Source organism: Canis lupus, chromosome 8 (genome assembly GCF_003254725.2).
Source record: "Canis lupus dingo isolate Sandy chromosome 8, ASM325472v2, whole genome shotgun sequence".
Taxonomy (NCBI): domain Eukaryota; kingdom Metazoa; phylum Chordata; class Mammalia; order Carnivora; family Canidae; genus Canis; species Canis lupus.
The window spans coordinates 47,049,677-47,077,643 of record NC_064250.1 but is presented as its reverse complement, the minus strand read 5'-3'; the positions used below and the strand labels follow the sequence as shown (position 1 = coordinate 47,077,643).

At 36.9% G+C, this 27,967-nt stretch overlaps 1 protein-coding gene and 1 pseudogene across 2 annotated transcripts in view; one reads left to right on the top strand and one right to left on the bottom strand.

Annotated features, from left to right (window-relative positions):
* Positions 1-27,097, bottom strand: part of DNAL1 (dynein axonemal light chain 1) — a 43,438-nt gene extending 16,341 nt beyond the window's left edge. Inside the window, exons 1-5 of one of the 2 annotated variants that reach the window (XM_025442937.3) lie at positions 26,980-27,097; positions 18,937-18,975; positions 15,549-15,658; positions 12,608-12,663; positions 3,055-3,110 (exon numbers count right to left, since the gene is read on the bottom strand). In XM_025442937.3, coding sequence (XP_025298722.1) covers positions 3,055-3,110; positions 12,608-12,663; positions 15,549-15,658; positions 18,937-18,975; positions 26,980-26,982 — 264 coding nt within the window. In that variant the 5' untranslated portion in view covers positions 26,983-27,097. Of the gene's footprint in view, positions 1-3,054; positions 3,111-12,607; positions 12,664-15,548; positions 15,659-18,936; positions 18,976-26,873; positions 26,898-26,979 lie in introns of those variants that run through there. The other variant, XM_049113699.1, reaches the window with a different exon arrangement.
* Positions 6,943-7,856, top strand: LOC112657111 (60S ribosomal protein L6-like; annotated as a pseudogene).
* Positions 27,098-27,967: the final 870 nt, after the last annotated feature.

The window sequence follows — 27,967 nt, the reverse complement described above, 5'->3', positions numbered from 1 at the left end:
AAGATTTTGGTGAAGCAATCTGGTGGCTGTCAATCAGTAAAATCTGACTAAGTTTGTGTAAATCATTTCAGTGAAATCTGTCATTCAATAAACTGGCCCTTTGGAGAACTGGATTTGAGTAAACATGTATTTAGCAAACTGGTCTGCTTCTGAACGTAAAATCATTCCTCCTAGTTTCTTACTCTGTAAAATGAGGAGTTTGGCATGTTGAGATACCATCTCACACTCATTAGGATGGCTTCTATCAAGCAAATGGAAAATAACAAGTGTTGGCAAGTATATGAAGAAATTGGAACCCTCATGCACCAGTGGCAGGAATGTAAAATGGTACAGCTGCTACAGAAAACAGTTTGGTGGTTCCTCCAAAAATTAACATACAATCTAGTATTCCCACTTCTGGGCATATATCCAGAAGAATTGGAAGCAGAGTTTAGAAGAGATATTTGGATACCCATGTTCATAGCAGCATTATTTCTAATAGTCAAAGGGTGGAAAACAACCCAAGTGTCCATCGATGGATGAATGGATAAACAAAATATATGGTATATACATACAATAGAACATTATTCATCCTTAAAATGGAAAGAAATTCTGATACATGCTACAATATCAGTGAACCTTGAGAACATTATGTTAAGTGAAATAAGCTAGTCACATGAAGACAAATATTGTATAATTGCATCTACATGAGGAACTATAGTAGTCACATTCATAGACACAGAAAGTAGAATGGGGGTTTTAGAGCTGAGGGGAGAGGTCAAGGAAGTTATTGCTCAATGGGTTTTACCACCTGAAAAGACTTCTGGGGATGGATGGTGTTGATGGTGGTACAGTAATACAAATATATTTAATATTATTGAACTGTATACTTAAAAATGGTTACCATGGTAAATTTCATGTTACGTGTATTTTTTCCACAAAAAAAAAAAAAAAGAAAAGAAAAAAAATGAGGTTGGACAAGAAGTTTTCTAAGTTCCCTTTCAGCTATTAAAGTTTATGCTTCATTGAGGTCAACAAACCATTATGAGTATTGAAAACAAAAAAATAAATGCCTGTTCTGTAAGTAGTATTATAATGGAAGTAAAAGGACTGGGAAGAGCTTAATGAAGTGCTGTAAAACCCCATTTTTGACCACATAAAATGATGATTATTGTTATTATTGTTTGCTTTTTACATAAAGTAATGAATTTAGATAATATAATGTTGCTCAGAAGCCTTTAGGAAGATCTGATTCATAAAGTTAAGAACTATTTGTAGGCAGCTGATTACAAGATAAATATACAAAAAAAAATAGCTTTTATATTATAAACAGGAAGTGATTAGAGAGAAATTACCTCATTCATCATAGAAACAAAAACTAGGGCAGCCCGGGTGGCTCAGCGGTTTAGCACCGCCTTCAGCCCGGGGTGTGATCCTGGAGACCCAAGATCGAGTCCCATGTCAGTCTCCTGCTTCTCCCTCTGCCTGTGTCTCTGCCTCTCTCTCTCTCTCCTGTGTTTCTCATGAATAAATAAATAAAATCTTAAAAAAAAAAAGAAACAAAAACTATAAACTACCTAGGAATACATTTTTTGTAAGAAGTATACAGGCCTTACGGGAATTAAAACTATAAAATTATAGTGAAAGACATAAAAAATCTGAATAAATCTGACTGTAAGGGAAGTCTCATTATTACAAAGATATCAATTTTCTCCAAATCAATCTATAAATTCAATGTAATTCTAAGACTTCCAAAGGAAATTTATTTTTATGACATTGATAAACTGATATTCAAATTTACTTGAAGAGTAAATGTTCAAGAAGAGCCAACAAACATTTTGAACAAAGAGGACTTACTCAAATAATATCAAAACATATTATAAAGTTAAAGAAAATATAAATAAATTAATTAATTAATTAAACAAACAAACAAACAAACAAACAAAATTAAAGTAGCATGATATTGGAGCTGGAATATATAAGTAAAACAATAAATAGAAAGACACTTGGCCATCCAGGAACCAACCTATGCATACACAGAGTTTAGTCAGTGGCATTTACAATGGGAAAAGGAGATTTTTTCAATATATGCTTAACCATTTAAAGAAAAAAAAATAAGGTTTTATAACTGCCTCATGCAACATACAAAAATAAACTCCAGACTGATTAAAGATACAAACTTTACAAATTTATACTAAAAAAAAAAACCTATAGAAGTACTAGAAGAAAATACAGGAGTATTTTTTTATAATCTAGACGTAAAGACCTCCTATATAAGATACAAAACATAGAAGTCATAAAGTTTGACATACAAATTTGACAAATTTTAAAACTCCATTTGGCAACTACAAATAAAGTAAAAAGATGAAGGTCAAACTAAGAGAAAATGTATTTAATAATTCTGAAAACTGAGGCACCTGGCTGGCTCATGTGGCTCTTGATCTTAGGGTTGTGAGTTCAAGCCCCATGAAAAGATTACTTAAAAATAAAATCTGAAAAAAAAAAATCTGAAAACTCCTACGAGTTTAAACATGGCTTAAAGTAGGCATTCAGGAAATATATTGAATGAATTTGTTAAATGAATGAATGACATGAAAAAAATGACCTTCACATATGTGAAGTGAAAAAAAAGAAATGCAAAACAATATGTATAGTATTATTTCATTTTCTACATACTCATCAAAGAATAGAAAAAAGGCAAGAAAGGTAACCATTGAAATGTTAGCAATACTTGTGGGGTACCTGGGTGGCCCAGTCAGTTAAGCATCCAACTCCTGGTTTTGGCTCAGGTTGTGATCCTGGGATTGTGGTTGAGCCCCCGTGTTGGCTCTATGCTCAAGGTGGCGTCTGTTTGTGACCTTCTCTCCCTCTCTCTGCCCCTCCCTCTGCACACATTCTTTCTCTCAAATAAATAAATCTTTTTTTTAAAAGTTAGCAATATTTAAACTGCACAGGTCTATAGGTACCTTTTATAGTTGCTTTTCTATTTTGTAAAGTTTATGCAATGGACAAATATTACCCATATATTAAAAAAAAGAAGTGCATGCTTTTTTAAAGAAATAAAGAACAACCTACCAGTCCATTTAAGTTCTTTATGTTGTTTCTTCCTAAAGACAATATCCTCAAGTTTTCTGCAGTGGAAAAAAAAACAATTTTTTGTTTATGAGAATCATATTACAGCTGTTATAAATCTAGTATAATAAAGTATAAATTTTATATAATAAATATACTTATATAATGAGTAAGAAAGGTTGTATTAATAAAAAGTGGTATTCAAGTGGGAGATTAACCTATTTATTATCTAAGGTAACATACAACTATAATTTCATATCATGACAATACTAAATTTATGCTAAATTTAGCTATTTTGAATGTATAGTTTTAAATTGCTGGCTAGTAAAAATATTTCAGGGATAAAATACCAGTAAAGAAGATTTGAACTTTTAAGTTTGTAGGCATATATATTTCAAATCTACTATAGTATAAGGACTCACACTAGAAAATAGGAACATATTTATGTATAGCCTACCTGATTCCAGAGAGGATTAAAAGAGAAATCAAATGAATTAGTATTTAAGAAATCTTTTGCTTTCAATCTTTTAAATAATTAGATTGTGACTTGCTTTAAAAATGCTTATTTGTATTTTCTAAAAGGATGGTTATATTTCTGGAAAAAAATAGAAACAGTGGTTGTGCGACACCTGGGTGGCTCAGCGACTGAGCATCTGCCTGTGGCTCAGGTCCTGATCCTGGGGATCCGGGATTGAGTTCCTCATCAGGCTCCTTGCGGGGAGCTTGCTTCTCCCTCTGCCTATGTCTCTGCACACCCTCCTCTCTGTGTCTCTCATGAACAAATAAATAAAATCTTAAAAAAAAAAAAAAAAGAAACAGTGGTTGCTTTATGATCAGAGGAAAACTTAGTTTCCATTGTAACCTTTTTGAAGTTTTTGCATAAAACCATGTGCATGTGTTATTTTTCAAAATTTAAAAAAAAAAGATTTCTAGCAAAATAAAGGAAACCTAATTTCTTTCTTTTTTTTTTTTTAAAGATTTTATTTATTTATTCATGAGACACACACACACACACACACACACACACACACACAGAGGCAGAGACACAGGCAGAGGGAGAAGCAGGCTCCATGCAGGAAGCCCGACTTGGGACTCGATTCTAGGTCTCCAGGATCACACCCTGGGCTGAAGGTGGCGCTAAACCGCTGGGCCACCTGAGCTGCCCAGAAACCTAATTTCTATTCTAAAAAAATGTTGATTACTTATGTATAAGTTCTACATTTAGTTTTCACAATGTAACCTCTGTGACTATGTTTTCCAATATGGCAGTTACTAGCCACATAATTTAATTACAATTAACAATTTAATTTAAATTAATTAAAATTAAATACAATTTAAAATTCAGTTTCTCAATTACATTAGCCACATTTCAAAAGTTTAACAGCTATATGTGGGTTGTGGCAACCATATTGGGAGGTGCAGATAGCTCTATTATATTGTACTGTTTTACAACATCCATAATTCAATAGTTAAAAACAAATTCAATTAACTGAGTTCTGATCCCAGCTCTCTAGGAAAGCAACCAAGCCTCTTTGAATCACAGTTTTACCATACGTAAAATGAGGAAATACAATATCTAACTTATAAGAATATCAGGATTGGACCCTCCCACCCAGTAATTGCACTACTAGGTATTCACCGCAATATACAAAAGTAGTGATCCGAAGAGGCACCTCCACCCCAATGTTTATAGCAACAGTGTCCACAATAGCCAAACTATGGAAAGAGCCCAGATGTCCATTGACAGATGAATGGATAATGAAGTATATACACAAAGGAATACCACTCAGCCATCAAAAAGAAATCTTGCCATTTGCAATGACATAGATGCAACTAGAGTGTATTACTCTAAGTGAAGTAAGTCAACCAGAGAAAGACAAGCATATGGTCTCGCTTATATGAGCAATTTAAGAAACAAAAGAGAGGATCATAGGGGAAGAGAGGAAAAAATAAATAAGACAAAATCAGAGAGGGAGACAAACCATAAGAGACTCTTAATCATAGGAAACAAACTGAGGGTTACTGGAGGAGAGGGGGTTGGAGGAGGGGGTAACTGGGTGCTGAACATTTGGGAGGGCATGTGATGTAAGGAGCACTGGGTGTTATATAAGACTGATGAATCACTGACCTCTAGACCTCTGAAACTAATACTACATTATATGTTAATTAATTGAATTTAAATTTTTAAAATTAACAACAACAACAAAAAAGAATATCAGGATTGGCACACCTGGGTGGCTCAGTCAGGTGAGATTCTCAGTTTCATCTCAGGTCATGGTCTCATGCTCAAGAGATAGAGCCCTGTGTCAGGCTCTGTGCTCAGCAGAGTCTGCTTGAAATTCTTTCCCCTCTTCCCTCTCTGCTCCTCCACCCACCCCACTCCACCCCTGCTCACACTCCCTCTAAAATAAAATCTTAAAAAAAAAAAAAAAAGAATATCAGGTTTAAATGAGATAATCGTCTAAAACATTTAGCACAATGCTTAATCCATGGTAAGTACACAATAAATGATGTGTGTGTATGTATTTGTATGTGCATGTGTATACCAGGCATATATGGCTATATAAATTTTGTTTTAATTAATATAATGAATTATTTTAAATTCTGTTATGAGAAACATTTAATGTTCGGGACAAAGTATTTTTAAGAGTGATCTAATTCATGCAAAATGCTTTAACTGTTGAAACAAGACCCCATGCTATGGACTGAAATTATCCCCCCGTCAATCCCCAAATCCATGTTGTTGTAGTCCTAACACTCAATACCTCATAATATGACTGTATTTGAACACAGGAACTTTAAAGGGGTAATTAAGGTAAAATGAGATCATTTTAGGTAAAATTCAATATGACTGGTGCCCTTATAAGAGGTGATTAGGACACAGACAGAAACAGAGGAAAGACCATTAAAGACCAAGGGAAGGGACACCCCAGTGGCTCAGCGGTGAGCGCCTGCCTTTGGCCCAGGGCATGATCCTGGAGTCCCAGGATAGAGTCCCACATCAGGCTCCCTGTGTGGAGCCTGATTTTCTCTCTGCCTGTGTCTCTGCCTCTCTCCTCTCTCTCTGTCTCTCATGAATAAATAAATAAAAATAAAATCTTAAAAAAAAAAAAGACCAAGGGAAAAGATGGTCATCCATAAGCCAAGAGAGGCCCAGAACTCAATCCTGCCAAAACTTTGCTCTTAGACTTCTAGTCTCCACAACTACAAAAAAATAAATTTCTATTATTTACGCCACAGTCTGTGGAATTGGTTATGGCAGCCCTAGCAAACGAATACACCCCATATAACTATAAATGTGTGAAAATTAAATATTGAAGAAAATCTTATAATTATTCTTTAAAGCTCCTTGATATGGAAAGACTGCATTTTATTTTTTTTTATTTCATGCAAAATAAAAGCTTATTCAAAAAGTTACTCAGGGCACCTGGGTGGTTCAATTTGTTAGGCATTTGCCTTCAGCTCAGGTCATGATTCCAGACTCCCACAATCCAGCTCTGCATTGGTCTCCGATTAGCGGGGAGTCTGCTTCTCCCTCCCTCTCCCTCTCCTTGTGTCCCTCTCTCCACTTGTGCGTGCACGTGCATGCTCTATCTCTCCCAAATAGATAAATAACATATTTTTTAATAACATCTTTTTTAAAAAGTTTTTTAAAACTTTATTTATTTGAGAGAGAGAGAGAGCACAGCAGGGGAGAGAAGCAGAGGGAGCTTCTGTTCAGTTCTCCCACTGAACAGGGAGCCCCATGCAGGACTCGATTCCTGGACTCTGAGATCATACCTGAAGGCAGATGCTTAACTGACCGAGCCACCCAGGCACCCCAATAAATAAAATCTTAAAAAAAAAAAAAAAAAAAAAAAAAAGGAGTTCCGCTCTTTTCCATCTTGTAAAATGGCGGACGAAAAAGCCTAGAAGCCGGATACTAAGGAGAAGAAACCTGAAGCCAAGAAGGCTGATGCTGGTGGCAAGGCAAAGAAGGGTAACCTCAAGGCTAAAACGCCAAAGAAGGGGAAGCCCCACTGCAGCCGAAACCCTGTCCTAGTCAGAGGAATTGGCAGATATTCCCGATCGGCTATGTATTCCAGAAAAGCCATGAGGCTTTTCTGGAATACAAGAGGAAGTATTCGGCAGCTAAATCCAGGGTTGAAAAGAAAAAGAAGGAGAAGGTTCTTGCTACTGTTACAAAACCAGTTGGTGGTGACAAGAATGGTGGTACCCGAGTGGTTAAACTTCACAAAATGCCTAGGTATTATCCTACTGAAGATGTGCCTCGAAAGCTGTTGAGCCATGGCAAAAAAACCTTTCAGTCAGCATGTGAGAAAGTTGCGAGCTAGCATCACTCCTGGGACCATTTTGATCATCCTCACTGGGCACCACAGAGGCACGAGGGTAGTTTTCCTGAAGCAACTGAGCAATGGCTTGCTACTTGTGACTGGATGGACCTCTGGCCCTCAACCGAGTTCCTCTGCGTAGAACACACCAGAAATTTGTCATTGCCACTTCCACCAAAATTGGTATCAGCAGTGTGAAAATCCCCAAACATCTCATTGATGCTTATTTCAAGAAGAAGAAGCTGCGTAAACCCAGACACCAGGAAGGGGAGATTTTTGACACAGAGAAGGAGAAATAGGAGATTCCAGAGCAGCACAAGGTTGATCAGAAAGCTGTGGACTCGCAAATTCTGCCAAAAATCAAAGCTGCTCCTCAGCTTCAGGGCTACCTCCACTCTGTGTTTTCTCTCACAAATGAGTTTACCCTCACAAATTGGTGTTCCAAATTTCTTACAAAGAACCTAATTAAACAACTGATCCATTAAAAAAAAAAAAAGAATTCCAAAAATTCAGTGGAAAAAAAGTAGCTTGATCAGTTATTGATGCCTGATATAGGCATGAAATAAGGCAGTATAGGCATTTGGACCATTCCTTTGCTATATCTGATTCACTTCAGTTTAGTTCTACTTGCACAAATAGTACTTCTATAGTCTATGACCTATCACCAGGGATACACATTATCTGTGATGAGGAAGCAAAAAAAAAAGCTGCTTATCCATATGAAGCATTGAATATATGACTAGCCTGTTTCTCACCCCCTTTCCTTTCATGAGCACTGTAGTCTTACCTGTTAAACCTGATGAGAGGATCTGGAATAAAAAGGGATTCCTATATAACAGGGAGTTTATAAGGCAGAATAACCTGAATGGCAATTTATATTTATTGTACCAAAACTGTGGCTAGAAAATTGCATAACATGACTATGCTAAAAACGGACTAAAAAGCTATACAATGTGAATATTAATAATATCTATCAAAGATTAGAACACAAATTTTGTTGCCTCATATCTTGGCAAAAACTTATACTTCACTGCTTCAATTTACTAAATAAATAAACATAAACATTTGAGCACCATTTTGATTTTCACTAGGACTTTTCTTGTATGAAGAAGAAAACAGTGTTTTCCTTCCAATGGTGCTCTACTTCTGTACCACTTTCTACTTCTGGAAAATACATAATTGTGTTATGTTGGAATATTTAATTTATTAACTTTGATACCATAAATTTTTTGTCTATTCAGTAATAAGTAAGATTTTAGCCTTCTGTCACCATTTTCATGTGTCTTTTTTTTTTTAAGAGATTTTAAGAGGATATGAGTGGTTGCATTTAGGGAATACCTGGATAATCAAGGATACTCTCCTTATCTTAAGATCCCTAACTTGATGACATCTGCAAAGGACTTTTTTTTCCAGATAAGGTAACATTCACAAGTTCCAAGGATTAGGATTTAGGTATCTTTTGATGAGCCATTATTTAACCTACCTTGCTCCTCCTTTACCTCCCTTAAGATCTACATCCAACTCCATCACTAAGTCCTGTTAACTCTACTCTTTGAAGAAGCTCTCAAATAATTTGTCACTTTTCCATTTCCAGAAGATACAGCTTTAATTTAGACCCACCTTAGATTGTGGGTCTCCCCCTTAGATTGTGTTTTTCAAACACTTTTGACCACGTTTCTAGAGTAAGGAATACATTTGGATTCATGACTCAGTACATATATTTCCATGAATACACATATCTAGTATATACACGCACATAAAAAGGGGAATAGGTTTGAATAACAATATTTACTCTTATGCATAGGTTCCAGTATGCATTTTTAAAGATCTTTCTTCCTTTCTTTCTTTCTTTCTTTCTTTCTTCTTCTTTCTTTCTTTCTTCTTTCTTTCTTTCTTTCTTTCTTTCTTTCTTTCTTTTCTTCTTCTCGCTTTACCTCCCTCCTCTCTTCTTTCTTTCTTTCTTTCTTCTTTTTCTTCTTTCTTCTTTCTTTCTTTCTTTCTTTCTGTCTTTTCAAATCTAACTGGAATAGATTGAGTCATCTTATGTGTAGCTCTGGTAGTAAACATTTCCTCCCCAGGATTACATAAATACTGAATGCGAGCTTTGAATAGGGTCCTGAGAGGAGGGATGGAGATTTGGAAGAGATGATAGATAGTAAGATGTGATGCTTGCCCTCAAGGAGCTCATTATCTAAAGAGACAGAACATATTCCTCACTAACTGTAATAATGGCTAATATCTCTGGAGTATTTATATGCACCAGGCACTACTCAAGCACTTTATATATACTAAGTCATTTAATCTTCACGGTAACTATATGAAGTGGGTATTTATTATTATAACCCAAGATAGACTGTGATAAATGTTCCTAAAGAAAGAGTAATTATGGGACATCTGGATGGCTCAACAGTTGAGTGTCTGTCTTTGGCTCAGGGCGTGATCCTGGGTTCTGGAATCGAGTCGCACATGGGTCTGCCTGTGAGGTTACTTCTTCTCCCTCTGCCTATGTCTCTGCCTCTCTCTCTGTCTCTCATGAATAAATAAATAAATAATTTTTTAAAGAAAAGTAATTATGATGATGACTAGAGAAGTCTTTTTAAAGGGAGAAATGACATTTAAATTTGACATTCTTAATCCTAATTTTGTTTCTTATGGGGTTTTCCTGTTAGAAGAAGGGGCTGTTCACAAAGAAAAAAAAGCACTGCATTAACAAATGCACAAAGTCATAAAAAAGAATGATGTGTTCAGGTGTGAATAGGGTGGCACACCTTTTAGATGACTTTGAATGTAACATTGAGGCATTTGGTCTTTACTAGGCAAAGGGGAACCAGTAAAGGTCTTTGATCTGGAGAAATGATAATGAGATAATATAGTTTTTTTAACCCACTAAGTTGATTTCATATCACCTATAGTTTGAAACACTGCCTTGTGACTTTTGTGATAGCCTCCTAATTGATCTTTTTGTCTCCTGTCTGCTATTAATTGACCTTCAACACTGGTAACAGTTTTTTTTTTAAGATTTTATTTATTTATTTTAGAAAGAAAGAGAGCACATGAGCAAGCAGGGGTGGGGGAAACAGAGGAAGAGAGACAGAATATCCAAAGTACATTCTGTACTGAGTACAGCCTGACTCAGGGCTCGATCCCATGACCCTGAGATCATGACCCAAGCCAAAACCAAGAGTCAGACGCTTGACTGATTGAACCATCCAGGTGCCCCAAGAATGTTAAGTTTAAATGTCATTCCTCCCTCTAAAGACTTCTCTAGTCATCATCATAATTACTTTTCTTTAGGAACATTTATCACAGTCTATCTTGGGTTATAATAATAAATACCCACTTCATATAGTTACCGTGAAGATTAAATGACTTAGTATATATAAAGTGCTTTGAGTAGTGCCTGGTGCATATAAATACTCCAGAAATATTAGCCATTATTACAGTTAGTGAGGAATATGTCTCTTTAGATAATGAGCTCCTTGAGGGCAAGCATCACATCTTACTATCTATCATCTCTTCCAAATCTCCATCCCTCCTCTCAGGACCCTATTCAAAGCTCGCATTCAGTATTTATGTAATCCTGGGAGGAAATGTTTACTACCAGAGCTACACATAAGATGACTCAATCTATTCCAGTTAGATTTGAAAAGAAAAAAAGAAAGAAGAAAGAAAGAAAGAAAGAAAGGAAAGAAAGAAATAAAGAAAGAAGAAAGAAAGAAAGAAAGAGGGAGGGAGAAGGAAGGAAGGGAAGAAGGACGAGAAAGAAAGAAAGAAAGAATAGAAAGAAAGAAAGAAAGAAAGAAAGATCTTTAAAAATGCATACTGGAACCTATGCATAAGAGTAAATATTGTTATTCAAACCTATTCCCCTTTTTATGTGCGTGTATATACTAGATATGTGTATTCATGGAAATATATGTACTGAGTCATGAATCCAAATGTATTCCTTACTCTAGAAACGTGGTCAAAAGTGTTTGAAAAACACAATCTAAGGGGGAGACCCACAATCTAAGGTGGGTCTAAATTAAAGCTGTATCTTCTGGAAATGGAAAAGTGACAAATTATTTGAGAGCTTCTTCAAAGAGTAGAGTTAACAGGACTTAGTGATGGAGTTGGATGTAGATCTTAAGGGAGGTAAAGGAGGAGCAAGGTAGGTTAAATAATGGCTCATCAAAAGATACCTAAATCCTAATCCTTGGAACCTGTGAATGTTACCTTATCTGGAAAAAAAAAGTCCTTTGCAGATGTCATCAAGTTAGGGATCTTAAGATAAGGAGAGTATCCTTGATTATCCAGGTATTCCCTAAATGCAATCATATGTATAAGAGGGAGGCAGAAAAAGATCTGACACAGACAAAAGAAAAGTCAATATGACCATAGAGGCAGAGATTAGAGTGATGCCCTCACAGTCAAGGAATATAGTAGCCTTCAGAATCTAGAAGAAGCAAGGAACAGATTCTCCCCTAAAGCCTTCAGAGGCAGCATGGCTCAGTCAAAACCTTGATTTTGGCCCACTGAAACCAATTCCAGACTTGTGGCCTCCAAAACCGTTTTTTGTTGTTCCCGTTGTTTTTCAGAACTGTTGTTTTATTTTTTTTATTTTTTATTTTTTTTAAAGATTTTATTTATTTATTCATGGGAGACACAAAGAGAGAGAGGCAGAGACACAGGCAGAGGGAGAAGCAGGCTCCATGCAGGTAGCCCGATGTGGGACTCGATCCGAGGACTCCAGGATCACGCCAAAGGCAGGCGCCAAAGGGCCTGAGCCACCCAGGGACCCCCAGAACTGTTGTTTTAAGCTACCAAGTTTCAGCAATCATAGGAAACTAGCTGGAGTCAGAGCCCTTGGCAACTGGGATGGTGGCAATGCAATTATCACAGATAAGGAACACAAGAAAAACAAGGATAGTGAGGAATTAAAATTATAATATAATAAATATGAAACAAAACAAATTTGAACAAAAGATATATAATAAAAAATCAAATTCTTCTACTTAATTCTAACTCTATAAAAGCTTTAACATGTCTTTAAAATGTTTAGATCTTGTGTTCTAATTTTCTTTGGATAACCAAATTTAAGACACATGGTTTATATATTCTCTCTGTCATCTGACAATTACTGTGGTTAAAACAGGTGCCAGCTTCTGGGATTACATAGTGTCTCTGGAATGTTTATTCCAATAACAAGAAAATCCAAGAACCATCTGTTACTGAGGATCACTTACTTAAGCCATTGAGGTTGGCAATTTTTTCAATGCAGTTTGTAGACAGTGAAAGCTTCCTTTAAAAGAACAAGGGAAAATTTGAATTAATACAAAATAATTTTAAATACTGTATCAAATAAACAAATAAGTAAATAGTGCATTGGAAATTATTCCTCAAATGCCCATACAAGATAATATTTCAGTCATGTTTACTCTACGCTGAATCCTTTATTCCTTGTCAGACATGGTATGTAGTCTTTCATTTTGAAATCCTCATACTTCTTTTCTGATTATAAAGATTAATACATATTCATTGCATAAAATTCAAAAGAAAAGGCTTTTTGAAGGTAATTTGATGTTAACTATTAAATGTTTTAAATGCATGTATTCTTTGACCCAGTAATTCATTTCTAGGAATACACCCTACTGAAATACTAATACTAATGCCAAAAGATATATAAGCTAGATTATTTAAGTGTATTATTGTAATAGCAAAAGAATAGGGAAAAATCTATAAACATCAGGCAACTGAGGGATAGATAATGAAAAACTATGCTGTCACTAACACAAGTAAAATCGGGCTCCAGATACCAGCTTGGGAAGATGTCTATGATGTATGGTCAAGCTAAAAAGTCACCTAGCAGAACAATACATTTTATATAATCCCTTTTGATAAAAAGCAGAACTATCTATACGCATATGCAAAGATATTTATTTGCTCATGTGTTAAATCATTCAGAAATGTATATTGAAAAAGTCATATGTAATCCTAACCACTCCACAGATTCCCCCAGAGAGAACTACTTTTAATGGTTTGTATATATTTGTCTAAGTTTTTTCTACTCATAATTTAATTATATAAAAAATTTGGGAGGGCACCTGGGTGGCTCAGTTAGTTAAGTGTCTGTCTTCAGCTCAGGTCATGATTCCAGGGTACTGGGATCAAGCCCTGTATTGAGGTCTAGCCCCACATTGGGCTCTATGCTCAGCAGGAAGTCTGCTTCTCCCTCTCCGTCTCCCTCTGTTCTCTGTCAAATAAATAAATAAAATCCTAAAAAAAATTTTTTTTAGGGGCTCAGTTGGTTGAGCATCCAACTCTTGATCTTAGCTCAGGTCTTGATCTCAAGGTCACAAGTTCAAGCCCCATATTGGACTCCACACTGGGTGTGGAGCCTACTTACCAAAAAAAGAAAGAAAAAAAGAAAAAAAAATTAAGGGAATATAACTACACATTCTTAGTTTTTCTTTCTTGACAAAATATTTATTATTTTAGTATATTTCATGAAAAAAAATAATAAAAGCTAATTTTATTGAACACAATGTAGGCCCAGTTCTCTTCTAAGTACTTTACATAAACTGTTTTAACTATCACAACAATCCTGTGAAATGAGTACTGTTATTATCATCCATATTTTACAAATGAGTAAACTGAAGTACAAAGATATTAAGCAATTTGGCTAATATTACACTGCCAGAAAGGGGCAGAGCCAAATTTAAAAGCCCCAAAAAACTGACTCTAGAGCATGTGATCTTATCCTTTCAGGTATGATCTGAAGAAGAATTATTCATTTTTTTACAAAAGCAATTATGTACAGTGTAAATTATTGGTCAAATATGTATATTTTCTAGTAATCCCCAACTCCCAACAACTACCAGTGAGAAATGGAGTGTCTTAAATCTGAAAACATGATTGGGAATGAATTCTTTAATTGTTGTTTAGGCAATCTGCCCAAAGGGATTGTCAGCAAAAATATGAATAGGATGATTCTTTCCAAGCAGTTTCCATGGTACTTTGGTACTAGGTACAAAACCTTCTCAAATGTTTGCCTTTGAGATGACTTTGTGATGAAAAGATATTTGACCACTTTGAAACAGTGCTCTTTGAAATCATGCTTTTGAAACCAAAAAAAATCTGAGGTAGAATTTTATATAATACATTCTACTGTCATCAAAAAGGATAAGTTGCATACAATAACTAAGTATGTTTGCTTTTCCTTTTCATTTGAAAGACAAATATTAGTCTAATGCATGGATTCACAAATTATGTGTCTAAGTTGTTTATTATAATTACAGAGTCCTAGGTTTCAGCAGTAGATACTCTGTTTCTATAAATTTGGGGTGGGACCTATCTCCTGCATAAGGAGATTCTTATATAGGTAGTCAGCGCACTATACTTTGTAACACACAGTGTGAATAAATCAGAAAGAACCCCAAATGATACTAATAACATTCTACAGCTCTGAGAAGAGACACTGAAACCTGAGAGCATGGTCACAAGGTATCATGGCATAATTATCTCAAATTAGCCACAGAACCTTGCTAAAAAGTACACAGAATATTTAGAAAAGAAGTTAAGAGGAATTGATATAGACCTGAACTGAAAGTTGTGGAAAATAGAATTACAAAAAAATAAGTATAATTTGATCCCAATTAGGAAAAAAATTAGAAGGCTTTATACCAAAATGCTCACACTTGTTCTCAAAAGATGGTGCAGTTTTGGTGCAGTTTGGTTGATGGTGCAGTTTGGTTCCTTTCCTTTGTGCTTTTTTATATTTTGAAAATGTTTTAAAATGTATTTTTATAATTTGGAAAAAAATTAAAACCATATCTCTTAAGCCTCTGGTAAGTATAGTACTGACTGCTATTAGAGAAAGTATCAGATTTTACGACAGAATAATAATAATAATCTTATTGTGTTATTTAGTTTCTTTCAAGCGACAAGGAAAGTTCTATTTTCCAGGCACACTATAAAAATTTTACTGTAAAAAAATACTATATTGTGCAGGTTTACTTTATTAGTGTCCCACAAACCAGTAATCTTTTATGTTTGGCCTTGCCAAAGGGAGAATTACATTAACCAAACAAACAAACAAAAAAAGAAATGAAGATCACAGAAAATAAACACATTTTTTTCTAGTTTGTGTATGTTGAAAAGAAAGGGAAAAAAGACAAGAGAACTTACTCGCAATTAGCAAGTGTGGACAAGGATGCATCCATCTTCTCTATAGGGGGAATCTGAGCATAAAGCTTTATCTCTTTGGCTTCGGAAGGCTTCTGACTGGTTTTCTCTTCCTATGATAAAAATTAATTTGGAAGAAATCTGATTGTAATACAGAACTAAAAAAGTCCAGAATATCCTTAGGCTTTTCAATGTTTATTTCAAAACAATTATTAAAATTGTATAATTCTGGGACACCTGGGTGGCTCAGCTGTTGGGTGTCTGCCTTCGCCTCAGGGCATGATCCTGGAGTTCTGGGGTTGAGTCCCGCATCAGGCTCCCTGCAAGGGGCCTGCTTCTCCCTCTGCCTATGTCTCTGCCTTTTCTGTTTCTTTCATGAATAAATAAATAAAATCTTTAAAAAAAAAGAATTTTAGAATTCTGTGCATTCCTTACTGACACCTACTAACTGACCCTAATAACTAGGCTTTCTATATGGCTGGCTCAGATAAGTTATTGTGGTCCCAACCAAATGGAAAAGAGGAGTAAGAAAATAACTTTTATTTCTGTAATATTTAAAATCCTTTAAGAGACTATCAATTAACACAAAACAAAACACAACAACAACCACATCATTTTCTTGGAAAGAATTCTTTGTCCCTAAGCACCCTTTTCTTAAATATCAGATTTAGATCTGTAAGATCAACTATTTTGTCATCCCATCTTGCTTTTTCTATACATGGTTCAGTCTCAGAACACCAAAATATCAAGAATTTTGGAAGATATCCTCACAACACAGCTGAGGTCAAAGCTATTTGCTCTACAATAATTTATTAACAAATTCTATCTTAAATTTTCAGTGCTATGTACACAATTTAAAGTTTAGTTACTAATATATGCTGCCCAATAATATTTTCAAAGTACATCAATACTTAAAGTTAGTTCTCTCTCTCTAACAAAACAGGAAGCTCCTAAAGTGCAGAGACCATTTCCTTTGCTTTCCTATGTTTTCTATAACATCAAGCAATATAAGACACACAAAGGGGGCGCCTGGGTGGCACAGTTGGTTAAGTGTCTGCCTTTGGCTCAGGTCATGATCCCAATGTCCTGGGATTGAGCCCCATGTCGGGCTCCCAGGTCACCAGGGAGCCTGCTTCTCCCTCTCCCCCCATTTGTGCTGGCATGCTTTCCTTGCTATCTCTCTCTCCCTTTCTCTCTTAAATATTTTTTTTTTTTTTATGATAGTCACAGAGAGAGAGAGAGAGAGGCAGAGACACAGGCAGAGGGAGAAGCAGGCTCCATGCACCGGGAGCCCGACGTGGGATTCGATCCCGGGTCTCCAGGATCGCGCCCTGGGCCAAAGGCAGGCGCCAAACTGCTGCGCCACCCAGGGATCCCTCTCTCTTAAATAAATAAACAAAATCTTAAAAAAAAAAAAAAAAAGACACACAAAGACTTATGTTTAAAAATCAAATCATAACACATCAATACTAGAAAATACACAGTAAGTTAAAAGAAAAAGATCACATCCACTCATTTTTGTGCCATGTATTTGTGAGTTAGGAGAGGGAAACTGATACATAGTAGATCCTCAATAAATGTCTGGTTAATCAGTGAAAGAGTGAGCTTAATGTCTTCAAATATAAAGTCAAAGATTTATGTTTATAACATAATCTAGAAATAGAACCTACAACCCAAAACAAAAAAGCAACCCACTTGTTATTATAAGTAAATAAATTCTTAAAATCTTATTCAAAGAAAATTTAATCAATACTAAGATTTTCCCATATGTACTTTTCTTCTTTAACAAAACAGATTTTTCATTAACTAAACAGAAATGAATTTTTAAATGCAAAGTACAAAGAAGTTTATAAACACTAAACCAAGAATTCAAATATCATTATCCTATCCACCCTATTTTCCCTAGGAAAGACTCCAAGTCTCCTGAAAGACTTTTGATTCAAAGCTCAGCTTCAAAAGCAAAAAGTACATTATTATACTAAAAACTATTGATAACAGCCACAAAAAAGTTATGACTTGGCATAGAAATTGAGAAGCCATCTCTATACTCTATGGAAATTCTATTTATAATGCTGAATTACAACTGGTCAAATTTTATAGAACGTTTTATTAAAAATATTTATAGTTTAGGGGTACCTGGGTGGCTCAATAGTTGAGCATCTGCCTTTGTTTTTGGCTCAGGTCGTGATCCCAGGGTCCTGGGATCAAGTCCCACATCAGACTCCCCACAGGGAGCCCACTTTGCCCTCCGCCTATGTCTCTGCCTCTCTCTGTGTCTCTCATGAATAAATAAAATATTTAGAAACATTTTTAAAACACAAAATATTTATAGTTTATATTTAATTCATGTTTTTTACAATGTAGTTTCCTTTCTAACATTAATATATGCTTTAGTATTTTTTCAGCTTTATTGACATGTACCATTGTATAAGTTTAAGGTGATTTGATACATATATATATTGCAAAATGATTCACACAGTAAGGTTACCTAATACATCCATCACCTCACGTAATTTTTTTTTGTTTTTTTGGTGCTGAGAACATTTAAGATCCATTCTCTTAGTAACTTTCAAGTATATAATGCATTATTATTAACTATAGTCATCATGCTTTATATTAGACCCCCAGAACTTGCCTTATAACTGGACGTTTGTACCCTTTGACCAACATTTCCCCATTTCCCCCACACCCCAATCCCTGGCAATCATTCTATTCTATGAGTTCAGCTTTTTTACATTCCACATATAAGTGAGATCATAGAGTATGTCTTTCTCTGTCTGACTTATTGCACTTAGCATAATATATTCAAAGTCTGTCCATGTTGTCGTAAATGGCAGAATTTTCTTCCTTTTGTGGCTGAATAATATTCCACTCTGTATATGTACACATTTTTTATCTACTTATCCGCTGACAGACATGTAGAGTATTGATATTGACATAATCCATGATTTTAATCAGACTTTCCCAATTTTACTAGTACTCAATTTATTTTTTTTAATTTTTTATTTATTTATGATAGTCACAGAGAGAGAGAGAGAGACAGAGACACAGGCAGAGGGAGAAGCAGGCTCCATGCACCGGGAGCCTGATGTGGGATTCGATTCCGGGTCTCCAGGATCACGCCCTGGGCCAAAGGCAGGCGCCAAACCGCTGTGCCACCCAGGGATCCCTAGTACTCAATTTATATACAAGTGTGAATATGCTTGTATGTGTTATTAAGTGTATACAATTTTATCACTTTGCATAGGTTCACATACCCACTGCCACAGTCAAGACAGCTAAATAGTTCCAGTATCACAAAGATTCCTTGCATTGAATGGTCAGATTTAAATAACTATCCAAAAATTCTCCTTATATGGTTTCTAAAAGAGGTAAAAATTCATATACTCACCCATCTGGCTAGAGCTTCTTTGATGGTTGTTGCTTTTGCCTTAAAAGGAGAAGAAACAAGAGTGTCTTTATTGGTATGATTGGTTGATTCAATTTTCATGCAATGATTATTAGCCTCAACATCTATCACAGAAAAGATTAACTTCTTTCTTTGAGACTTTATATGCAAACAGAGTATTTTAATTTCCTCAAATCAGAATGATTTATTTAATTGCCTCTCAAAGAAATTATGGAAATCATGATGTAATACCCATATACTTCACTTCTACTTGGTTTACAAAAAATATAGCTTTCAACATTTAATATTAAAATATATCTTATCTCGTTGATTCATTGATTCTAAGATCTACATCTTTTACATTTTAACATCTTTGAAATTTGGATGCATTGTATAACCAGGAACAATTTACAATTACTGTGACCAGGTGGCAGTGGTGATGATCTAGGAAAATATTAACCATTTTATTTCATATACATAGCTTTCTTTTTATGTTTACAAAGAATTACATGTGATAAAAATCTAACATGCCTAACTACCTTTAAAAGAACTCTGTCAGTAAGTGCAAAATAAAAATTCTAAGTGATTAGAAATTACTTGTCATGGTTTAATTCCAACTTATTTTTCTTTCTTAGAACATAAAATACTGTTGTACCTTATTATCAATAGTATCTTAGATTCAATTTAATATGACACAAATTTAAATGTGAGAAAAGGAAGACATCCTTTGAATTATTGCTAGAGTTCATAAAAAAATACTACACAATAACAAAAGGAAAAATTTTAAAGTACAGTTAACCCTCCAACAAGACGGCATTAGGAACACTAACCTCTCCCCCTGCACAGTAAAAAATCTGAGTATAACTTCTTATTTATTCATGAGAGACACAGAGAGAGGCAGAGACATAGAGGGAGAAGCATCCCACAGAGAGCCCAATCATGCTCTGAGCCGAGTCAGACTCTCAACCGTTGAGCCACCCAGGCATCCCAAAAATGAGTATAACTTCTGACTCACCAAAAACTTTACTATTGACCAGAAACCTTACAAATAACGTGGAGTTGATTAATATACATTTTGCATGTTACATGCATTATATACTGAATTCTTACAAGAGTAAGCTAGAGAAAAGAAAATATTATTAAGAAAATCATTAAAGGGGGTACCTGAATGGCTCAGTCAGTTAAGCACCTGTCTTCAATTCTGGTCATGATCCCGGGGTTCTGGGATAGAGCCCTACATTGGGTTCCTTGCTCAGCAGAAAGCCTGCTTCTCCTTCTCCCTCTGCTGCTCCCCCTGATTATTCTCGCCCTCTCTCTTTCTCTATCAAATAAATAAAAAAAATCTTTTTAAAAAATCATGGCTCAATAGGTTAAGTGTCCAACCCTTGGTTTCAGCTCAGATGGAGCTCAGGGTCCTGAGATAGAGCTCCACATCAGGCTCAGCACAGAGTCTGCTCAAGATTCTCCCTCTCTACCTCTCCCTCCTGCTCGCACTCTCTCTATCTCTCTAAAATAAATTTTTTAAAAAGAAAATCATAAGAGAAATACATTTACAGTGCTTCAGTGTATTTATTGGAAAAAATCTCCATATAACTGGATCAGTGCAGTTCAAACCTATGCTGCTCAACTGTATATGCCATTATGTGTAGAAAGCAAAGACACAGTAATAAATAACCCTTGGGTTTAAAAGTAAACTATAACGTAAAACAATAAAAGAAAAAATATCAAAATTTGAGGAATATAACATTTATTTCTTTTTAAGATATTATTTATTTATTCATGAGAGACACAGAGAGAGAGAGAGAAGCAGACTCCATGTAGGGAGCCCAATGTGGGACTCGATCCTGGGACTTCAGGATCATGCCCTGGGCTGAAGGGAGGTGCTCAACTACTGAGCCATCCAGGTGTCCCAGAATATAACATTTAAAAGGAAACTTAATAGCTTCAAATATATTTATTTATTCGAAAATAAGAGACAGAAAACAAGCTAAGCATTTAAGATACTTGAAAAAACACATCACTGCAAATTCAAAGAAGGCTGAAGAAAATACAAAGGAAGAAGTCAATGGAAAATAGATCTAAGAGGAAAAAAAGATTAACAAAACTATAAGTTGGTTCCCAAATCTCTAGCAAGCCTGATTGAGAAAAAAGAGAGCTATATGACAAAAACATAGAATCAGAGGAAATAACAGATACCACAAAGATTTAAAAATAAAATATTTTAAGCAAATATATGGTAGTAAGTTTGAAAACCTAGAAAAAGATGTAGTTCTAGAAAAAAAACACAAAAGTGCCAACCTGTCACAGGAAAAATAAGAAAATGTGAATAGACCAATAACTATTTAAAATGTTAAAAAGATAATCAGGGATTTACCCTTATTCCCTACAGCTCCAAGCCTAGATAATTATACAAGTAAATTCTGCCAAGTTTTCAAGGAACAGATATTCCCTGTTACACAAGTTGTTTCAGAAACCAGAAAAGGGAAAGCTGCCAGTTTATTTTATGAGGCGGAATAACCTTGATGCCATAACCAGATAAGTCCTCTTTATTTCTCAACACAGATTTGAAAGTTTTAGATCTCCAAAGCCAATGGTGAATAATAATCATCATCAAGAATGGCTGATCCTGCCACGTGCAGAAGAAACTAGACCATTCTCTTACACCAGACACAAAGATAAACTCAAAATGGATGAAAGATCTAAATATGAGACACGAATCCATCAAAATCCTAGAGGAGGGATCCCTGGGTGGCGCAGCGGTTTGGCGCCTGCCTTTGACCCAGGGCGCGATCCTGGAGACCCGGGATCGAATCCCACATCGGGCTCCCGGTGCATGGAGCCTGCTTCTCCCTCTGCCTGTGTCTCTGCCTCTCTCTCTCTCTCTCTGTGACTATCATAAATAAATAAAAATTAAAAAAAAAATCCTAGAGGAGAACACAGGCAACACCCTTTTTGAACTTGGCCACGGCGACTTCTTGCAAGATACATCTATGAAGGCAAGGGAAACAAAAGCAAATATGAACTATTGGGACTTAATCAAGATAAAAAGCTTCTACACAGCAAAAGAAACAGTCAACAAAACTAAAAGACAACCTACAGAATGGGAGAAGATATTTTCAAATGACCTATCAGATAAAGGGCTAGTATCCAAGATATATAAAGAACTTATTAAACTCAACAGCAAAGAAACAAACAATCCAATCATCAAATGGGCAAAAGACATGAACAGAAATTTCACCAAAGAAAACACAGACATGGCCAATAAGCTCATGAGAAAATGCTCTGCATCACTGGCCATCAGGGAAATATAAATCAAAACCACAATGAGATACTACCTCACACCAGTGAGAATGGGGAAAATGAACAAGACAGGAAACAACAAATGTTGGAGAGGATGTGGAGAAAGGGGAACCCTCCTGCACTGTTGGTGGGAATGTGAACTGGTACAGCCACTCTGGAAAACTGTGTGGAGGTTCCTCAAAGAGTTAAAAATAGAACTGCCCTATGACCCAGCAATTGCACTGCTGGGGATTTACCCCAAAGATACTGATGCAGTGAAACAGCAGGACACCTGCACCCCAATGTTTATAGCAGCAATGTCCCCAATAGCCAAACTGTGGAAGGAGCCTCGGTGTCCATCAAAAGATGAATGGATAAAGAAGATGTATACAATGGAATATTCCTCAGCCATTAGAAAGGACAAATAAAGGACAAACATTATATGGTCTCATTCATTTGGGGAATATAAAAAATAGTGAAAGGGAATAAAGGGGAAAGGAGAAAAAATGAGTGGGAAATATCAGAAAGGAAGACAGAACATGAAAGACTCCTAACTGGGAAACGAACTAGGGGTGGTGGAAGGGGAGGTGGGCGGGGAGTGGGGGTGACTATGTGACAGTCACTGAGCTGGGCACTTGACGGAATGAGCACTGGGTGTTATTCTATATGTTGGCAAATTGAACACCAATAAAAAATAAATTTATTAAAAAAAGTTAGCTTTGGGGAAAAAAAAAAAAAAGGACAAATACCCACCATTTGCTTCGAGGTGGATGGAACTGAAGGTATTATGCTGAATGAAGTAAGTCAATCGGAGAAGGACAAACATTATAAGGTCTCATTCATTCGGGGAATATAAAAAATAGTGAAAGGGATTAAAAGGGAAAGGAGAGAAAATGAGTGGGAAACATCAGAGGGGGTGACAAACCATGAGAGGCTCCTAACTCTAGGAAACAAACAGGGGTAGTGGAAGGGGAGGTGGGCGGGGGGATGGGGTGACTAGGTGACGGGCACTGAGGGGGGGCACTTGACGGGATGAGCACTGGGTGTTATGCTATATGTTGGCAAATCGAACTCCAATAAAAAAGTATACAAAAGGGCAGCCCCGGTGGCGCAGCGGTTTAGAGCCGCCTGCAGCCTGGGGTGTGATCCTGGCGACCCTGGATGGAGTCCCATGTCAGGCTCCCTGCATGGAGCCTGCTTCTCCCTCTGCCTGTGTCTCTACCTCTCTCTTTCCCTCTATGGATAAATAAATAAAATTAAAAAAAAAATAAAAATAATAAAAAAAATAAAAAGTATACAAAAAAATAAAAATAAAAATAAAAATAAATAAATAAAAGAATCATGGTACTGGCGGAAAAAAAAAAAAGAATGGGTGATCCCAGCAACATAAGGATTGTTTAACAACAAAAAACCCTATAAATATGGATTAATGGATTAAAGGGGGAAATCACATTTATTTCAGTTAAGTGAAGAAAAAGTACTTTATGAAGTTCTACATCTGATATTTTTTCTTTTTTAAAAAATATTTTATTTATTTACTCATGAGAGACACAGAGAGAGAAGCAGAGACATAGGCAGAGGGAGAAACAGACTCCCTCTGGGGACCCAAGGTGAGACTCAGGACTCCATCTCAGGGTCCTGAGATCATGACCTGAGCCGAAGGCAGGCGCTCAACCACTGAGCCACACAAGTGCCCCTATATCTGATATTAAAAGCTTTCAAACAAAAGTTACAGGGAAATTCCCTACTTGATAAAAGCCACATACCAAAAAGCTATAGTAAACTCCATACTTAATGAAGAAATTTATCCATTTCAGCAAATATTCATTAAGTGTCAACTATGTACCAAACATTCTTTTACATGCTTGGGATATATCAATGAACAAAAAGTCCCAGCCTTCATGGAACTTACATCTAATGGCAGGAGTTAGATGGTAAATAATATATGTAATAAATAAATAAATAAATAAATAAATAAATAAATAAAGCAGTATATTAGAAGGTGACAGTTACTAAGGAAAAAGAAAATGCAAAAACAAAAATGCTGGATTTGGTAAGGGGTATCAGGATGTGTGTCTATGTGTGTAGACTATGTTTATTTTAAATAAAGTAGTCAAGGAGGGCCAAATTGGGAGATAACACTAAAAGTACTCTAAGATCCCAAATACATCAAAGATCCCTACTATCATTGCTACTGTTTAACATGGTACAAGAGATCAACAAATGAAGAACACTGTTGAGAGAGTTAACAGAAAAGTTGGGAGAAGATATTTTCAAAGTAAAACCAACAAAAGACTAATATTAGAATATAGAAAGAACTCATAAAATTCAGAAAACAAAAAAATGGGAAAGGTTGGCAAAAAATATAACAGAGAATGCACAGAAACTGAAGTCCAAATGACTTCATGAGGTATTGGAACTCCCTGAAAATCAGAGAAATGCAGGGTAAAACAATAGGATACTAAAAAACATCTCAAATTGGCAAAAATTAGAAATTTGGTGAGAATGTAGAATTTTTATGCATTACTGAAGGAAGTAAAAGCTAGCAGAGCCAGGGGTGTCTGGCTGGCTCAGTCAGTAGAGCATGCAACTCTTGATCTCAGGTGGGCAGTTCAAAACCAATGTTAGGAGTATAGCTTACTTAAAATTAAAACAAAACAAAACGAACTAGCAAAGCCATTCTGGAAAGCAGTATGACAAAGCCTAAGGAAATTAAGTATGCATAGGCCCTGTGACTCTGAAATCCCACTTCTGGGTAGACTTCCCAGAGAAATCCCTGTACGGGTCCATGAAAAGACACATATAAAAATACTTTCAAACTGGAAGCAATCTAGCTGTCTACGAGTTGGTTTGTGAGGTTACTAGTTTTCCTACAGATAGCAGGAGTCAAAAACGGAAATGCCTGAAGGACCAATGGACATCTTTAATGGGTAAAGCTGGTAGAGGATAACCTCTACTCTGGCTTTAGAAAACAGCTGGCAGGTGGAACTTGGGACAATATTTATCCTAATATCACATTTCTTCAAACCTTAAAATTCCATTATTGAAAATAATATTTTATGTACTATTAAGAAAAAAGATGCTACCAATCATATTACACCAACATATATTAGTAATACAAAAAATGGGGGGGGGGGGATGTGTCCAGTGGTGAAATATGGTATTTCTGATTTTTCAGAGATGCCATAAATGTGACTTCTGATATGAATACGATCATTTAAAGACATTGAAAGCTAATATATTTTTTTAAAGATTTATTTATTTGAGAGGGAGAGAGAGAACACAAGACTGCAAAGGCAGGGGGAGGGAGAAGCTGACTTCCCACTGAGCAGGGAGCCCAACCCGGGGCTTGATCCAGAGATACTGGGATCATGACCTGAGCCTAATGCAGATGCCCAACTGACTGAACCACCCAAGTGACCTGGGAACTAATATTTTGTTCATTAAAAAATTATGTGGGCCTGATTTCTGGAGGACTCTGGAACTACTAGTTTCCAGCCTTAGTTAGCTTCGTCTAGCCACTGGTTCTGATTCTCCATTTGAAGATTTTCAATAATTCTCATGGTTCATACTTTCAGAATCATTTAGGGCTGATTATTTCTTCACCTGAATATAAATCTAGGTTCCAGTAGAACTTTCTACTTTCTTTGGCAGTGGTTTTCAGCTAAATGCCTGTGGAATAAGGTAAGGAAAGCCTGGAGGGAAACTACTTTTAAAAGAGTGGTATTTAATCTTGCGGTTGAGGGCAGGCATGACTTCGTCATCATTTAAATTTCCTGGGCTCAATCTCTGCCCACTTAAACGGCACTGGAATCACAAAAATGAAGACAACTAATTATAGTTATTCTTCATAAACATCTCCATCCGGCAGGACAATCACATACATTGCTAAACAGCTTTGACTGGGTCTCTAATCAACCAACAACATCCCTTGGAACTACCAAGTCTGTAAGCAAAACAGTGTCCGTGTTAAGTAGGAATTGAAGAGCAGCAGTAGGTAAAAATCACTACTTCATAAAGGGCTTCGATTGGATAGATCACTGATAGGTCTCAAATCCAAGGTAGCTGTATTCCTCAAAGTGTGGTGGGATGCCCTCCAAAGGTAGGATGGCTTGAGGTGCACTGTTGAAATGCACATTCCTGAACCCCATCAAATTAAAAACTCATAACTTGCACTCCACCAAGCGCAGTCTTAGGCCAACTATACTCAGGCATACTTAAATTTGAGAAACGCTATCCTCGTATATTCTCTCTGAGTGGGCTGTTACAATGCTACCTCCTAACTGCACTCAGAGGACAGCTTGGGCACATCCGTTTAGGAATACAGCTGCACTCTGTATTCCCAAGCTGTGCGTTTAGGAATGCGTTACACACATTCCACTCGTGTAACCAGCTCCCCGCGCCCCATCTCGCCGGGGGTGGGGGGGGATCACTTCTGTGTACAGAAATATCCTTATTCACGCTCTGCCTTCCATCACCTTCCCCAGTCTGATCCGCTCTTTTTCGAGAAATTCCTGCTCTCTGCCCTCCCTTTCTCTGGCAGGGTCCCTCCACATTCACCCAGCCTCCAATCCGCCCCAGGCCGCCCTCACCCCGCATCACCCCGCGCCAGGGCTTCTCTTTCGCCTCAGGCCTCTGACTGCGGAGCCAGTGTCCGTTACCGGCTTCCTTCCGCCGATCAAGGGGCCCTCCGATCCTCAACACGCCACCGTCACCCTTTTCTACCTCCAATCTCCTCTTTGGCTCCGAGGCCTAGAGGGTACTCACCATTCCGGCCGTTGCTACTGTCACTGCACTGGTTGCTAGGGCCCGCGGGGGTCAGTGCGCGTGCGCACTCCTCGGAGCCCTCCGTGGATCCCACCCCCGGTAGCGGTCCTTTCTCTCCGCCCTCAGGGTGGCGCGTGCGGGGCATTGTGGGACCGCGCTGCAGCCACCCGGGTCCTCCCGCCCGCGTGCCGCTCGCCTGCCCGCAGCTGCGGTGGCGTGGCTGCTGCTGTGGCTCGCGGGACGCGAGAGCTTAACCGCGCCGAGTGGTCGGGAGATGCTTTCTATCGAAAGCAGTTTCAGCTGATCTGGAATGACGTACCTGCCTAAAGTTTAAAACTTTAAAACCGAGTGGAATTGCTACCTTTTGCAAGATTGAAATCACGGCAGGTCCAGAAACTGATGCCCAATTCCATTTCAGTGGCATCAAAGAACATTTCAACCCTTCTAGTCTCACAGGTAGAATGAATTGTGTATTGGCCACATATGGAGGCATTGCTTTGATGATTTTTTTTTTTAAGATTTTATTCATTTATTCATGAGAGACACAGAGAGAGAGGCAGAGACGCAGGCAGAGGGAGAAGCAGGCTCCATGCAGGGAGACTGACACGGGACTCGATCCGCGTCTCCGGGATCAGGCCCTGGACTAAAGGTGGCGCTAAACCGCTGAGCCACTCGGGCTCTCCCTATGCAGCTATTTTGTTTGGCAACTTACATTTTAAATTAGTACATCATGACCGCATGTGAATAGATGCATTTCAGCAACATCTTTTTTCCAGCAACATTTTTAAGGGAAGTATATTATTTCATTATTTGGATATTTGATAATACCAATTCTTTTTTTGATATTTCAGTTGTTTCTCTTTTTGCTATTAAAATTTTGAACAGAAATCTCCGTGTCTGATTATTCCTTCAGGATGAAGTCCTAGAAGTGGGAATGTCACCTGGGTGACAGAGGTGCATACGTTTTTATAGCTTTCAATACTATTGC